Source organism: Lepisma saccharinum, chromosome 13, assembly GCF_977018435.1.
Source record: "Lepisma saccharinum chromosome 13, izLepSacc3.1, whole genome shotgun sequence".
Classification (NCBI taxonomy): Eukaryota; Metazoa; Arthropoda; class Insecta; order Zygentoma; family Lepismatidae; genus Lepisma; species Lepisma saccharinum.
Window position 1 is genome coordinate 29,819,440 of NC_139241.1, and position 18,554 is coordinate 29,837,993.

The 18,554-nt window shown below is 38.1% G+C and overlaps 1 protein-coding gene across 1 annotated transcript in view; it reads left to right on the top strand.

Moving 5' to 3' along the window:
- The first annotated feature begins 5,715 nt into the window (after positions 1 to 5,715).
- The window catches only part of Hsp110 (heat shock protein 70Cb), a 154,988-nt gene continuing 142,149 nt past the window's right edge, over positions 5,716 to 18,554 (top strand). The window contains exon 1 of the mRNA XM_083134000.1: positions 5,716 to 6,037. Coding sequence (XP_082990126.1) covers positions 5,922 to 6,037 — 116 coding nt within the window. The 5' untranslated portion in view covers positions 5,716 to 5,921. The remainder of the gene's footprint in view (positions 6,038 to 18,554) is intronic.

Genomic DNA, 18,554 nt, shown 5'->3' on the forward strand with positions numbered 1-18,554 from the left:
TTAAATTTCCAGTGCTTCGGAAAATTTCGAACATTTCCCGTCCCGAAAATTTTCCGACTTGGTCGGGAAATTGCAAATTTTTCAGTCCCGAATGTCGGGATTTAAAAAAATTACCGTCCCGATCCCGTCCCGACCCAAAAAATTCTGTCCCGCACACCCCTATTATTCATTAAGGCAAGAATTTACAATACCGGACCCTTCTGTAATTTCTATGCTACGTCTTATACTCACGAAATAATTAGTCGTGATGATTTATCTCAAGTTAACATGTTGGGGTGAGGTGAAAAAATTGTTCATTAACGTGTAGAAATTGTAAAATAAGCTTTTCAATTCTCGCAATGATTCTCCGTATACAAGTATGGTAGCCATATTTGTTGATATCAACAATTGACGTTTGCAATTAGTTACGCTTTCTACAGCGTTGCCACACTGTTGATTTCATACTTGGAGAGCATGAATTGTGTAATAATGGCGGAAGAGAACAGTAAAACGTTGTTAATGTTGTACAGATTGTTAGGTTGAGTGTGCAGGAGGATGGCTGTGGGCTAATTAATAAACTTATGGATTTCAGTATATTGCCCAAAGAACGTCCTTACATGTGACAGCGACAATCACGATGTAGAAGAACTGATTTGATTACAGGTAAATTTGGCAACAGTACATCAATCATAAAATTGCAGGATACGAAAATGTCGTCTTCGATGATGAACGTTTGCCGTTAAAGTGCTACGAAAATAAGATTTTTTATCGGTTCGTAATCACCATTAGCGCAAAACCATTCACGGATAGCCCCACTGACCATTCTCGGTAAGGTTAGGTTAAGTTAGGTTAGGCAAGGCAACCATAGTTAAAATTTGGGCTCGAAAAAAACATGCACGGGTAGCCCAACAAACCATTGACGGATAGCCCCACGAACCATTCAGGTACGGTTAGGTTAGGATAAGCAAACATAGTTAAAATTTGGGGTCGTAGTAATATCATGAATGTATATTTCGTTTTTTAAGTATTGGAAACACAAAATCTTCCGGTAAATAATGAGCAATCGTGCCGATCGCGGACCACTCAATTTAACTTATTTTGCAATTTCTACACGTGACCCACAAATTTTAACTTCAAATTCGTGATTAGGAGGCCTCAATTAGTGAGTATGCCAAATATTACAAAAATCGGGGAGGGGTCCTGTACTGTAAATTCGCTCCTTCATTAATTGTGGAAGCACCGAGCAGAAAGATTTGGTAAGTAAATGTGTATATTTTATCTTCTGTCTTGCATGCTCATGAGGTGTTTTTTTTTTTTTAGTCGCTTTACGTGGAGCAGGAACATTTGGTCAGTTGTAGGGACATTTTGACTACGTCTGTAGGGACATTGCCGAAAAATGGTTAGCAACACTGTCAGCTACCAGACGTAGTCACTGTACGTTCATGTTCACTTCTGTTTGCGTTTATCAGTACGCGTGTTGTTTATACTGTGTTATTGTAATGTGCTACTCATGGCCAGTGTTTATTGTGTGTTAATTGTTATTCATTCATTGCTTATGCCGTTAAACAAATATACTCTTGAACAGAGAGTTTTTATGTACGGTAATTACGCGAAAACGAATTCTTGCAGAAAAGTGGTCAGGGAATTACGAGAGACAGGATCTCTTGAACCTAAGGAGGTTCAAGGAGGTCATTTTCAACATCTCTTATAACACAGGAGGTTAGTGATCATCATTATTATTACTTTTAAATATCATTTTACGCTTTCGGTTTGCTTTATGCGCCGGGATGCTGTCTTCCCTTTCTGTCAACTGAGGATAAAGTAGCGATGTCTAATCTAAGATTAGATGTCAGGAATAAGGTGCCAGAAATATTTGTATTTGCGAGGACACCTTTTCCAGCATCCTTGCGACAAGGTATGTGCTTATTTCAATTGTAATTGTAACTGTAATTGTGAAAAGTGGAAACATTACAAAACAAGCGGTTTCTGTTACGGACTTCCTGAACGCAATTTGCCGGGACCTGTTGCATGAAGAGTCCGCCGAACGGCCGACACGCTGGCGGTGAACGACTGAAATAACCTCCCTGTATATACACGCACACAGTATAATAGAGTGTGTGTGTGTGTCTCTGCTCCTTCCCCCCACCAATCTGCAGCGATTTCGAACCCTGCTGGTAGCCTGCTATATATCTAATACTGGCGTACTTTCAGACGTGGCCTTTGGCCACGTCTTGTACGCTCGCATGCTTGACCTTCGGCCACGTTGTGAATGCAATCATGTTATAGATGGGGTTCCTCAATGATCTTAATGACTTTGAAAATGTCTGCATGTTGTATTGGATGATGGGGAACATATATATAACTTTGAAAAGTTTAGAAAGTAACTTTATGTGTGTATGGGCTCTAATAAGGTAAAAATATTCAAACTATTATTGTCTATTTTCTTCATAATGAACTGAGTAAGTAATAACCGTTTCAAGATAATTAGTTGGATGTTTTGCATTTACGAATTAAACTGCGACACTAAATAGAAAATGTTATATTTACTTCTTTTGTCATTTTCACATTTTTGAACGTAATTGGATAATAACTGTTTCCCCTCAAATGCCTACCTTGCCTCTGTAATAAATTCTGATGCTCGCATTTTGAAATTCGAAGAGTCTAGCATAATTCCCTTACAGTAGTTTTCGGGGTGAAAATAAACATTATTTAAGTTCCCTAGCAACGTCCGTTTCCATGGACAACAACAGGCACGGCAAGCTCTAAGGAATTGCATGTCATTATACCCCCTAAGCATTTAGTTAAAACAAGCACGATGTAGATATTTACGCATTGAGTATAACAATATATACGTAATTGTATCTGGGCTGAAACTCCTTATTATGTAGATGTCACCCTTGTTTCAGGCACCTTTTCAAAGTCATGAGTTCATTCATCTGTGTGCTATTGATCTGTGAGAAATATAATATAGACAATTAAGAATTGAAGGAAACAATGTGTGCTGCAAAAAATGTCCGTGGCAACGGTTGCTAAGGACGTTAAAAAAGGGCATTTTCACCCTTAAGGAAGGGCCGATTGAGCGATTTTTGAATTTTCTCGGCCTTTTGGGACAATTTCATGGGGGGTCGTAATCGGGCATTTTTCGCCTCCGGGGCTTCCTTCATGGAGAACATTTATGTCAGTGAGTCAGTGGGATTGGGGCTATATATACAGGGTGTCGCAAAACTCTTTCAACAACGCTTGGGTGCTGGTAGATATCATAAAAACAAGTAACTTTTCCTTATAAAGTTTACCTCGAAAGCGCTTAGTTTCTGCGCTATAAGCGCTTAAAATCTATCCTGTACGTATGCAACCCAACACAGCAAACGCTTGCTCTGACATAACTACCAGGGGCGCGTGGCAGGGTTGCCACTGGCGTTTCTGGTTAAGAGAGACGACTTGAAAACAACAACTTGGGTATCTTGCCTGAGCAAAATCCAAAACATTAATGATACTTACGAGGTTGTAAGAACCATTGACAGTATTTATAAACTGACCAAGACAAATAATGGGCAGACTGAAATTAAAGATTACTCATTCTAAAATATCTCCATAATTGATTGATTGATTTGGTTTATTTTAATTCGCTTTTCTGCCACCTTTGGCTAATCGCGAAGATGAGGATGATATGATGAAATAACAAATGACACCAATGTCTAGGCCAGGATTTAAACCCGAGACACCTGGCGCCGTAGCGAGCTGTGCTAACCACATCACGACGTAGGGTTTCGTGTATCATGCAATATCAACAATTGCAAGGGACACGTGAGATAGGGGAAATCCACGAATGAACAAATGTAAGCATGATGTGCTTGCTGCCTCGTTTCGAACACGCAGAATGTAATGTTAGGAATAATTTCCAAATAAATTGTAATATCTGTGCTAGTGTTAGTGCTAATTTTGTTCGTCTCATAAGGAAATAAATGCAAGGCTCTTTTAATTTAATGATTGATTGATTGATTTGCTTTATTTTAGTTCGCTTTTTATGCCACTTTTGGTTAATTTGCGATGTGAAAGAGTGATGATATGATGAAATTGATGAATGGACACTCACAAACATCCATGCCCAAGCCGGGATTCGAACCCAAGACCCCTGGCATCGTAGTGCGATGTTCTAACACACCGGGGCCGGCTTTTAATTTAATGAAAAACGTCATTTAGACATGAATAAATTCACACATTAAAACTAGTCCTTATTAAAAACCAAAGACAAGAAATGCATACTTATATCAAGCACTGAACTGTAAAGGCCACTCGTATTGCACAATGACAAAAAACAATTTTGAAACAGCAAAAGTCTATTGAGCCGCCTTCGTGATCGAATACGTGATCTCTCTATCGAAGATTCCTGATAAGAGCTCCGTCCAGGAGAAATACGTCACTGGATCATTCGTCTTCGTAGTTCCGATTTTTCTGAAAAGGGAGAAACTACTGCACCAATACACCTATTGGTGCGTTGAGCTTAACGTAAAAAGAACACTGTAAGAAAACTGAATTTATAAAGTCTGTTAGTTCTCTGCTCTTAACGAATTATTTTGACTCTTGGAACAATAGTAGCGTTTGAAAAATCAAGAACGAATATATTGACAAGAAAAGTTCATTTCTGCAGTAAAGGCATGTTTTGCTGCGAATGTGATTGCAACCACGATGGTAGAGTCATTGTGTAATGCACTAGCAGCCAGTAGTTTTTGTTTGAATGTCAAATGTTCGAAACGAGGCAGCAAGCACATCATACTTACATTTGTTCGTTCGTGGATTTCCCCTATATCACGTGTCCCTTGCAATTGTTGATATTGCATGATACACGAAACCCTCCGTCGTGATGTGGTTAGCACAGCTCGCTACGGCACCAGGTGTCTCGGGTTTAAATCCTGGCCTAGACATTGGTGTCATTTGTTATTTCATCATATCATCCTCATCTTCGCGATTAGCCAAAGGTGGCAGAAAAGCGAATTAAAATAAACCAAATCAATCAATCAATTATGGAGATATTTTAGAATGAGTAATCTTTAATTTCAGTCTGCCCATTATTTGTCTTGGTCAGTTTATAAATACTGTCAATGGTTCTTACAACCTCGTAAGTATCATTAATGTTTTGGATTTTGCTCAGGCAAGATTCACAAGTCGTTGTTTTCAAGTCGTCTCTCTTAACCAGGAACGCTAGTGGCAACCCTGCCACGCGCCCCTGGTAGTTATGTCAGAGCAAGCGTTTGCTGTGTTGGGTTGCATACGTACAGAAACTAAGCGCTTTCGAGGTAAGCTTTATATTGAAAAGTTACTTGTTTTTATGATATCTACCAGCACCCAAGCGTTGTTGAAAGAGTTTTGCGACACCCTGTACATTGGATAAAGCAAATCAATCAAGTTCATCATCGTAAGGATTAATCTTCAGCACGAGTGAACTTTTAAAAATTCGGAAATACTAAATATTTATCCACTTTTCATCGGGTGTTAAATTTGACGTTTAATATCTCTACACTGTTAGTTGATAAGTGCTGTCATTTACAAATCTTAAAAGCCATAATGTTTTTGCGTTTCTTTGCTCATTTCATTTGCTTGTGCGAAATGTTTTGTGAAAATATTCTTTATTGGTGATTCAATGTAGCTCTAGACAAATGAAAAGCACGAACTCATGCCAGTTTGCCAATGACGTAAACTCGCACGTTGTCTCCGCAATAGTCGGCTGTTTCATTTCTCCTTTCGATTCGAGAAAGTTCGCAGACCTACGCGAAGCACACTTCCATGTGCTCTGTGTGCTCTCGAAGTTTCGTCCGCTTACCGGTAAACGATTGGTCGGAAACATTAAACCCGAGGTTCTGGTAGTCTTGCTTTGTTAGTGACACGAAGAGGCGTGTGGTTCTTCCGTTCTATTGTTTTTTTTAGTGAAAAGTGCTGTGTGTATAATGGCCGCTATGTCAGTGATAGGAATTGATTTTGGTAACGAATCTTGTTATGTTGCTGTAGCAAGAGCTGGCGGAATAGAAACTATAGCGAACGACTACAGTCTGCGAGCTACTCCGTAAGTAATACTGTTCTTATCATACTAAATGAATTAATTAACCAGTATTCGTATGTTTCTTCCTTTTTTTAAATTTTTAAAATCCATATTTTTGTGATTCTTGGATTAATTGCCGCGATCAGTTACTAAAGATTGTGTAGAAATATTTTTACCAACCATTTATGCTGATAGGTAAACAGTTTCTACAAAGAGTTTGTCCTAATTTGTGAAGAATTTAGTAATTTTCCATTGAATTGTTATCTAGGTAACCGTAAGTAATCTTCTCGTTTCTCTAGACACACATTTATAACCTTTTCAGTAGGCTTGTTAGCATTTCAAAGTGATTCTTTCATCAGAGAAGTTCGTTGTGAACTCTGAAAAGTATGTTCAAGATTAGCCGTTATTTGTAATGGTGAACGGTAGGCATATATTTGCAGAGGAAAACACTGAATATATGGGATTACGTTTATTCCTGCTTGTTGCCTCAGTCATTCCGCCTTGTGGCCCTTCTTACAATTTGATATTGGCACTTTCATTATTTTTTCGAATTTGACGTACAGGTAAATAAATCTTCCTTGCACTTTCAAGAAGAGCAAGTTATATTGTACTTTTGTATGGAACATATAGAGAAAATCAGCAGAGACGGACTAATATGTGTCTGCAAATGTAATGAATAGGAGTGATATCTGTAATTATATTGGGATAACACCAATGTTGATATTAATTATGGTAAACTTAATGGGTGCTTGTATAAATGACTTCTGAAATTATCTTCTCAGGTCACTCTCGAATTAATAAATAAAATACCTCGAAGAACTTCGACAATGCTACAGAAACTGATTTCAGTAAGTAGGCCTAGTTTCTCCTGTAAATTTGAAGAAATCCGTTCGGGCTATGTCGCATATTTACCAATAAATATTCTGAATTGTTTTTGGTTGTCATTTTTGGCAACTTTCTGGTTCGTATAAATTTTTAAGATTTTGTTCTAATATGCTTTGGTAGTTCTTTTAACCAGGTTTTCATAGCATTAAAATAAGTCCGCGACTATTTTCACCAGGTGGTGTGAATACCATATATGGCTATTTTCACCAGATGGTGTGAATACCGTATGCTATATTCAGCAGCAAAATTAATTACCCGACCATAGCATTGTATTTGGGTGCAAGTTCCTTTTATTTTATTGGAATTTCATAATGCTATGAATTGAATTTTTATGTGGTTCAATTTCGATTTACGTCTGTTGACACACACTGCGGAGTTTTAATGATTACTTAAGATTTTGTTCAATGTATGCTTTCATAGTTATGTTAGGTGGGCCAGGTTTGTTTCTCTTAGCATTAAAGTAAAGTTCCTAAATTCATTCTACTAAGCTTCCGATTTGATTCTACATTAATTCTCGCTAGTCTACAATACTTAGTCGCTTGACAATGGTTAAATACCTTGTCCATGGGAAGCACGCATGTTTGTCTAAGGTAATTTTGGTAACAGTTTGATATAGGGAAAACATTTCTTCAATTTTACAGGAGAAACTGCTTACGGAAATGAGTTTCTGTGGCATTTTCAAACTTCGTGGAGGTATTTTCTTTCATCGTTGAATCTATTGGACCAGGAATTCATGTATTTTCGAAGAGAAATATATCTCCGATGCACAATTGCCATTCTTCCTCTATATGGACCGGATGTTCCATACGTTTGATGACGTAACCCCCTGTCAGTGTTTCCAACCACGCCGTTATTTTGCAAGTAGTGAAGGTGATTTTTTTGAAGCTGTATTGCATTGTTTTACGAACAAAATTTTAACTATGCTTACCTAACCTAACATTGCCGGAAATGGTTTGTGGAGCTATTCAGGTATTTTTCGGTTACGAAGGTTGGAAACTCTGCATACCCACTGATGATCCGTGACATGTCAAGCTGTACCCCCCATATTGTGCTTTACGAAAGCGAAAAAAAAGGAAGAACAATAAATATTCGTAATGTGACAAATTGAAATTATTTTCTTGAGAAAAGCAAAATTCCACCTTAAAGAATGTTTGGCAATGCATAATAGGTAAGTACCAATGTCATACAACACTGGTACCTAATTTTTAAGTTGTTAATTTTAATGTGATATTACCAGCACCAGTTCATATTAGAACACCTTGCGGTATTTTCCCAACTTCGTAGTGTGCAGAAATATAAAGTCCCTAATGAATTCTACTAAGGTTCTGATTTACTTCTACATTAGTTCCCACTAGTCTACGATACTTACAATTGCTTGTCAACTAAAAATACATTGTCCATGGGAAGTGCTCGTGCTTGCGTAAGGTAATTTTTAAGTTGTTTTTTTTTCAACATCAATAACTTTTCTTTCGAAATCCAATCAGTGGTCATTACTTTAAGGAAGGTTCAAATTTCGTGTGACAGTCATTTCCAAAATTCTACGATAATTAGTTTTTCTGCTAGGAGAATTTCAAAAAAATATCAAAAAACAATCTACAATTACCAAATTTGTTGTTTGTGTCCTTGACCTTCCCTGTTTCCTGTGATTGTTTGCATTGAAGCTCAAACACACCAAATTATATGGTGTGCTACCTCCATGCTCTTCAGGAAAGGTGAAAAAAATAAATTATCCTGGTCTGCATGTTCCTTTTGTGTGAAACTAACCTGCAGTTGAGATATATTTATTTAAAGTTTCAGATACAGTACTAAAAGACCATTTTATACTGAAACTGTAGCAACAAGAAAATAAAAACAACAATACAAGATGACAGAGAAAAAAAGTTACACATACATTCTTATCGATTGTCTGAGACTGTTCTGACAAGAAAATATCTATTTACAGGCAGGTTATTATGTAAGTGGGGAAGCCTAGTAAAGACTGCTGTAGAAGGTAGATCCTTGGAGCGGGTATATGAATGAGCTTTACATGCAGGTTGGCCTTGTGGGTACTCTTAGACATTTGATTGACAAGGAATTCAGTTTTAATTTTGTCATTGATTATTTTATATAAACATTTCATGGTTACTACTTCGTGACGAGTGTGTGGTGACTTGATATTCAAAATAGGTATAATATCTGATTAAGTAAAATCATGAAAATGTTGTTATACAGTTGATCCTGAGTTGTGTGTATATCAAGGTGTAGAGAAGATAGCACATATAACTGAGAGTTACTTACAAATCAAATTTAGATACCATGTCATGTAATTACGAAAATACTGTAATTGTTTCTATTTTGAGGAACAAAATACAGTATAATGCAGGTTATTTCTGTCATAAAGTGGTAAATTAACAAATCTAAAAGTTTCATTCTTAAATACATTTGCCATTATGTGGATTGTCATCCTCTTTCCATTTAAATTTTACTTTCTGGTTAAGCATGCAACTTTTTCTCTTTGTTCTCCATGGCCGGCCAGTATCAAGTGAAAATGTTCACTGGAGGAACTGCTGTTCAGCTTTTATTATGGAACACTGCAGACGTGTGTACTTTCATATCGTGATTACGTACAAAAGAAAACACATTTCATGTTCTGAACAACTTAGGCAAATCTTTCTTCTCTGATGTCATGTGTGCACCTTCTCTGTGACATTGAGGTGCAGGGGAGAGGGCACGGGCGGGTCCTTGCACACTCCTTAATTTTCTTCAGCACCCCCTACGTTCAACTGAAAACACTAACCCTTAGAATGTCATGTCATATAGAGTGTCGAATGTTAGGTACTGAAGTAAGACCGCTATTATTGTATGCATCAGGCAAGCACTGAAAGAGGTGCCGATATACATACTTTCCTGTACTGGCGGCAGCCTCTAAAGATCAGCATTCGTTTTTTTTCTTCTTTCGTCTGCATTGTTGTTATGCAATTATTCTTGCTTTATTTCTTGAAGTGGTCTGTTTGTGGTTTTCCATAATTGCCTATAGATTAATGTGAGTTATGTGTTTCTTTTTCTTTTGCATTGTTGATAAACGGTTTATCTTCCGTCTATTTGTTCTTCCTCGCACTGGAGCAATAATTTCAGCTGCTTTCAAAGTATCACCAAGTCGTGCTCGGGAAATTATTTGAAGGGCTCGGGTGTAAAAACATGGTGACAATTTGGTATTTTTGAGTTAGAGTAAAATGTGCCATCCTTCAATTTTACCATGTTTTACACCCGAACCCTTCATTTAATGTGACGCGAGTTGTAATGTGAAGGGTAGTTTTCTTATTAGTACATTCTGTGTATTTCTTCCATGTAACATGTCTAGTAAATGTAAAGGATACAAGAACATTTTCATTTTTTTAAGGGCGAGTCATAGTTTATTAAGGATCTAATGTTTGGCACCCTGCTATGGGTGCAACTACATAATTATGTTAGAAACACTACTAGTAAACAGAAAAAGTACAAATTCAATGAGAAGGTTTGAAAAACAAATTACAATAAACTAACCTAACTACTAAGTTGGGAAATGTACATATGTGTAGAGAACTTGGAAACTAACTGGAAATAATCTAAGGTGAGCCACGTTAGCTCAGTTGGTAGAGTGTCTGGCTGCCATGTGGGAGATCTGGGGTAGGTGATTTGCGGGTGGAATTTTTTGATCAATGTCCCTGCATGAGCAGCTCTGGGGCTCACCCAGCCTCTCGACAATGGGTACCAGGGGTACCTCCACTGTGGCAGAGATCAAGAAAGTGTGAGGCTTTACCTTCATGGCATGGTGCAACACACAGGGGAGAACTCAAAATTTAAAGCTCTCAAAAGACATGCTAAATCAGTCTGTCATCTACTATCTTTGAGCATAATGGCTAATTTTCTCAAATATAATGTGAGACCAATCCTTCAAGTTACCTTGCAACTCAAAAGCTTTATCATAAATACAAGGTTTATGATTTTACCACCACTCCTCTCCCAAGCTATGAAATATTATTTTATAAGTTTGTCTGCAAAATTGTGGATCAATGAAATCTCTAAAGTGACTCAGTTTAATTCCTTTCCCTCCAGCATAGAGCCTTCAACATGAGGAAAATCAGTTTTTCATCCACCATCTTGAAACCCATTGTCCTATTTTGATCACAAGTTTTCTAGCTTCAGAAATAATTTTACCTAAATGATTCTAAATTTACAACAGTTATCATGACCACTAAATAGATGACATATCGCTCTATGCCCATCCGCCCTAAATCATGCATCATATTTTGATAATTTTATTGTCAAATTATAGTACAAGTACATAATGCTCCTGTAAGTTTCATGCACAAAGGTCACAATTATAGTGTATTCAAAGGTTTGAAAATGTCAAAAATGATCAAAATGCGAGGTGATTCAAAAGTCACTACATTTTGTGTTTAAACAGGTTTTATTGCTCCATATGGAATTTTACTGAAACATACACCACAACAGCACACAGAATCAATACATTTCAATGTGACCACCTTGCACGTCGAGACACAATCCTTAGCACTCCACGACAGATCGAAAAACCCTCACCAGGATAACGGCTGTAATCGCAGCAGCTGTGGCCCGAATCCGTTGTTTGAGTTGTTAAACCTGAGACTTGATGAACCCCCAGGCAGAAAAGTAAGGGTGTCACAACTTTGCCATGCCACGATCAACTACCAGGAAAAAAAGATTCAGGTATAGTGCGCGTCAAATCTCCTGCATATGGCGATAGCCAATAGCAGCGCACTGCAGCGGTGCCATGTCGAAATCTCACACGGAAAAGAGACAGCGTGGTTGAGCGAAACGCCTTGTCACGGAGAGCACGGAACATTAGATAATATAACATATAATAAACTTAATGGGAGAAAAGAACATACCTGATTATGCCAGAGGGACTGCATAATTGTTTCAATATTCTCAAGGTGGAAGTTGTACAGCCTTTGTAAGATATTTTGTCCCGTGAAGAGTACTTTATCTTTTTGGCAGTAGAAAATTCGCCACAATCGTAAATTTCAAAGACGGTTCTACGAACTACGTCTTTTTCAAAGTCATCTAAGTTTGTCGTTCTTTTTTGGTACGTTAATGTGCTTTCTAGGTGATTGAAACATTGGAGCAGGCCCCGATCCACATTGTTTTGCCCCCGAACATATCCGAGAAACGGTAGCTTGATTCACACCACACGCTTGAGCTGTTAGAGCCTGGCACTTCTTAAAGTCAATTTTACTTCTCTCTTCTTCACTCGAACATTTTTTAAAAAAATTGTACACCTGAAAAATCACCTGTCGTGCCTGGCTTCGTACAACACTGTACTTTTTCTCTCTTCTCCCGCTACCACTACCACTTGGTTTACTCAATGACATGCTGCAAACACCCACTAAACACACGGAAAAAACTATCAGTGGCGGTATCCTCTTCGTCAACTTCCTCTACCATCACCGGGAACGAATGTACCCTGTTCCCCTCGCTAATCGGAAAGTTTCGGAATGCAGCAGGAACGAAGGGAGAGCAAAAACGATACAATGCAAATACGTTTATAATAACATTGCTTCTACAGAAGGAACGGTATAAGCTACAATCACGCTTGTTTTTCGTACATACTCGCAAATTCATTATCTTTCAATATGTTGAACTATTGACACTTGAAATGATCTATTTATATCCGAGCGCCAGGTACACGATTCAGTAGCGAGGTGAAACAGGTTCTGAACTAGGCAACGCCGCACGTCTGTGATTCGCTGGTGCTGTTCAGCCTTTCAAGGCCATATGCAGGAGATTTGACGCGCACTCTAGTCCCGAACATTTAGGGCAAAATTGCATGGCGTCCCGTATTTGGGGCATTCCAAAAGTCTTAACGAAACTAACACATTCAACGAAAATAGCTGGGCTTGGGAATCTGGTGAAACCAGTTATTTTTCAGACTTATGGGACACACTAGGTGCAGCGTTTCATTTTGAGAAAGTTTCCACACGGCGTCAGTGGAAGGAATGTCCTTATGGCAAAAATAAACTCTACTGTGGACACTGTTACTAATTTTAATCACATTCTAAGAACGGTCAAGGCATACTCATCTTGTGCATGTTGCTTCATATCGGTCTCTGTTAAAATTATAATACATTTTCCGAACTAGTGCAGTTTGAATCCATCAGCACGCACTTTGTCTGCAAGGAGCAGACGATTCTCACGGAACAAACCGGCCTCCTGGCCCATGCATTTGGTGAATCTTGTTCTTGCATGAAACGCACGGAATGCGACTTTTGGGACAGCATAATGAAACTCACGGAAGCACTTATGGGACAGCCAGTTACCATAACTCGTTTAACGCGTTAAACTCATGCGACTTTCGGAATGGGCCCATAGTTGAAAAGCAATAGTATCCCTAATCCCATTGGGTACCAACTGAGGCTCCACAAAAGTTCCAACATATCGATGTGTGTATGTCCAGTCACAGTTGCTTCAGTGAACATGAAGGGACACACCTTTAACCTCGTTATCCCCAACCACAGGTTCACTCTGGATGTGTCCCATTGCCACTCCTGCAGCGGATGTGGTTGTTCCTATGCAGAGATCCTACAGTTGTCTATACCCATGCCCAGAGGTGTGGAATGTGGCTTCGTCGCTGAACAGGACATTCTGTATCAAATTCTCAATTTCCACAGCCTGTAGCAGATCGTGACACAATCTTCTCTGCCTGCATAGTCCTCAGCTTCAAGCTTATGCACATCTGGATGTGGTAGGCACGTTTCTTCAGCTTGTAACGGAGAGCTATCCACACAGTGGTTTGCGGAATCTCAAGCTCCCTACTAAGCTAATAGAGATGCTGGGGCTACGTTTGATTGCGTCCTCTACACTTTGCACAGTTTCTGGCGTTATGGTAATGACGTAATGATGTTCTTCATCTGCAACACTACCAGTACTCATGAATTTATTGACTAGGTGTTTGATAGCCACCTTGGTGGGGCTTTGTTTCCTAAATTTACGGGTGAAGTTGCCCGCATCTGTTCGTACATCATTCCATGCAGACGCGCAGCGACAACAGCTATTTGTTCTTCTATTGGCAGCATTCTATCACATTACCTGCATGAACAAAGTTTTCAGTCAGTATATCACGAAAATGTATTGTGACTTTGGAATTCCCCTGTATGTAAGTATTCACATACACTGTATTTACTTGAGTAGCCTACAGGACTCCCTGATGGCGCAGTGGTAGCATCATCACCTCGTAATCAAGGGGTCCCGAGTTTGATGCCCAGTGGAGGCACATAGTGGTTTAGATCCCACTTTAAACTGTAGGTCCATTCCCAGTTAGCCTTACTGTGCATAAAGTGGACTTAAAACACCAAATCAATAAAAACTTGAGTTCCCTACACCCTGAAAAAAGTAAGAGAAGAACTGAAACATGTTGAAAAAACTGGGCTGGGTGCACTCGGACCTCAGAAAAGTGTCTCCATCTATCTGGTAACATTCCAAAAATTGCACAGCCGACCCCATTCGCTTATTTTTTTGTGGTCCTATGTGAGGAATTTTAGTACCCATTTACGGAAGTTATTTAATAATTATGGAGTCCTATTAAACATTTTGACTTTATAAATGCACAGTGTTGCAAGAATTTTACAATGGTACCTGGATCTTTTCTCTACCATTAACCATGAGGAGTTATTTGATTTAATGTAGTGGTTATTTGCTCCCCTATATACAGCCCTACTAGTATGGTGGAAACTTAAGGAAAAGTAGTAGATTATTTCATTTCTGTCGGAGAACATGTCCTCTGTGGAGGGCATAGTACATTTGGTGTAAAAGGCCCCAGACCCCAAGTCTTTAAGGTCTCATTCATCGGCAATGTTGTCATCAAATTGGCGACCATGATGAATATTCATATTACTACTTCAGTTATGGCCTCCCCGATGGCGCAGTCTTCACCTTGTAATCAAGGGGTCCCACGTGGACAATAGTCCATATGACACATAGTGGTTTGGATCCAAGTTTATACTGTAGGTCTATTCTTGATTAGCCTTACTGTGCATAAAGTGTACTTAAAACACCAACCCAATCAATCAATTTATTTCAATTACTTATTGTTCATAGCATCTTATTTTCATGCAAGTTGCAGTTTACAACTTTATTATGAAAATAAGAAATTAAAAATATCCACTTTATCATATAACTTTAAATATGGTGATCAATGTGGCCGCCAACATTTAAAAATAAGCATTTCACCTGTATGATAATCACTCTGTGTTTTGGAGCTTCCAGAATTCAATGGTGGCACCAAAATTAATGCCAGATGGGGGAGGGGATCCAGACCACCCCATCAAGTTCTAAAATTATATAATGAAAAAATATATTAGTTTAGTTTTTGTTGTATAATTTCCTCTGAACTTATTGGAAGACTGTTTATATTGGGATGATATGGCTTTGAAGAACAGGAAGGATGTATGTAGGGGGTCCGGACCTCCCCTCCTTCCTCACCTAAAAGCCTTATTAAGTACAAAAATTAAATAATGATTTAATGGGTCTAAACCCCCCCCCCCCCCCCCGAAAGACTTAGCAAGTACTAAAATTAAGTAATGAAGATATTAGCATTTATTACATAATCGATGGTTATTAATTCCCAGTGAACTTTTTAGAAGGCAAGGATTATGTTGGGATCATTAGGCTTTGAATGACATTACAAGGAAGATTTATGTACACTACTAGTCAAAATAATATGCATAAAATATTAATGAGAAACTTACTTTTCTCCAACTACATGTAACATTATTTTTGTTATTCGATAAATATTCAATTAATTATCTATTTGATATTAATTTCATTGCCATGGCACTTGTTTTTGTGTAAATTATTCCGATCTTAAGTACAGGTAAGCTACGTAATGAATATGTGCTGTTATATATCTATTCTTATACCTATTATTTTTACCTATTCGTGTAATAATTTAATATTAATTTATGTATTGTAATTAGTATTAATTTGATTTAATATAATTATTGTAATTTAAACATTATTATTATTATATTTAATATTATTATTCCTGAGACACTTGGTTCGGACCTCCCTCCCTCGAAACATATTTCTAGATACGTGCCTGGTGCCAGACTAAGTGTATGAAACGAAAGTTGTCTTTTGACAATATATACACACTCACACACATGGTGATTCAAAAGTCTGACATCGTAGAGCAACTCCGTTATTAGAGCAGATTTCGAAAAATGTAAATTTATTGGAAATATGAGGTTTCCAATCAAAGAGACATCTGGAATAATGACCACTGTCAGTTTTTACACAATTCCAGGTGCCTACTTTGGGACAATTGAAGCCTGTATACACACAATGCCGTCACTTCATTTCATGCATATGGCATAGGTTGAGTGGGGCAACAATTCGAACGATGCATCTGCGACAGCGGCCCTCGCAATACGTGAGGTGTGAACAGGTGCATTGTCCAAGTAAAGGAGCACATCAAGGGTCAACATCCCACGCCTTTTTTCTTGATGGAATGACGTAATTTCTTGATTAGGTCACTGTAGTATGTGCCAGTGATGGTTTGGTCTCTTTGTAGATAGTCCACAAGATGGACACCCTTGCAGTCCCAGAAAATTGAGGCCATCACCTTCTTGGCTGATGTTTGCACCTTGACCTTCTTAGTTGGTGGAGAATGTGGGTGTTTCCACTCCATGCTTTGAGATATTGTTTCTGGGTCGAAGTGATGGACCCATGTTTCATCCATAGATACAAATCGGGCAAGGACATCGTCTATACCAGCACGAAACTTGTCATGAAGTTCTTGACTGATGAGCACTCGGGTGTGCTTCTGATCTGGGGTGAGGTTTCGAGGCACCCATGTTGCAGCATTTTTTTTCATTTGCAATTCCTGGGTAATTATGTTTGCACAGTGCCATGTGACAGGCCACACATCTCAGCAACAAGACGGATAGTGACTCGATGATCTTCAACACGATATTGTGGTCTTTGTTAATGTTTTCGGTCGTCATAACAGTTTTTGTTGCTCCACCTGCATGTTCATCCTCACACGGCTCTCTCGCACAATTAAACTCACGACACCATCTATTCACCATACTGTATGAAGGAACACTGTCCCCTAGTGTATCCACCAAGTTCTCATGAATTTTGGATACCGTCCACTTCTTCTTCACAAAATATTTAATCACCTCTCTCACCTCAGTTTTCTCCATTCTGGCACATTGACACAACTTCACTCAATTAAACCCTTGTAAAAAGAAAACTGTATGGTACTCAGACTTGCAATTCAGAGTGAAAGCATATAAAGGATCACTAAACAATAACAAAATAAAAAATCAATCATAACGTCAATCCTTCTATGTTAGAGTTGGAGCAACCTGATCGCCCCTCGTACTTGGACACTATGCATATATCTATATTCTAAAGGAAATTATAGGTGTGATCTTCCATGTACTACACCGCGGATTGAATTTTGCAGACTAGCGAGGTTCTGATGTCTGGACTCAAGCCAATATAATCCTCTGTGGGGCTCCTGATGTGTCGTCTTCCATATCGTCGCTAGGGGGCGGATTTATATGCACTAAAAAAAGGCAAAAATATTTTCAAAACATCCTTTTTTAAATTTGTTTATGCCTTATATGAGAACTAAATATATCAGTAACTCACTGAACGCAATTATAGAAATGAAAGTGTGCTATTTAGAATCACCAAAGAATACTAATTTACAAATGTTTTTAGTTCCATGTAACCAAAGGATTATATTATATGCATTTCTTTGTCTGGAGGCTCGCTCTAAAATCTGCAATATTGCAATTATAATGATATACATATGTTATTGGAAATTAATCAATATATGATTATTTTACATTAGCATTTCAATACAATAGACGTTATTTAAGGATGCTTTCAAGTAGCATACACTTGAGATTGTCATAAAGTAAGTTTTTGTATTTTGAAAATGCTCTTTCCATTTCACAAGATTCCACTGGATAGTGTTTGTTAGTTTAATTTCTTGTCTTGATATCCTGATGTAAAATGAATTTTTCTGTATTCAGAAGTTTCATGTAAATAAATTTCAGTTGTAGATGGAGTTCCTACAGAGAGAAATGTATTATAGAGAGATATTGAACTTGAGCAGCAAACAGTCTGCACTATGTATCTGTGATTTAATGGATAATAATGCTCAACAATGGGCCAGAGAATAAATCCCACGGACGCTATCAGTTTCTATAGGACTGCCAACTTTCTCCTTCCAATTATGTCTAATTTAAGAATGAAATACACTCATAGTGCATATCTTCATCATCTGACCATCATTCCCTTAGTTTCAATCTTCTTCTTATTTTGTACTCGAATAACAGGATCCTTCACTAGGTTATGCAGCAGCATTTTTTTCTCTTACCAAAAATCAAAGCTATGTTTGAGTAAGGTAAATTTACATTTCAGCCAATTTCCATTTAAGCTGCCAAAAAACTCTAAATACCTGAAATATATATATATGACAAGTTTAGAGCATACTTGACAATAAATAACTCTGCCGGCAGTGGTAGACGCATCATACTTCTTCTCTCCTTCGACATTTATTATCATTTCTGCAGCACACACACACACTCACAGATTTATCAAGATGTCACATTAACAGATAATCCTCAAATGCGACCCCAGT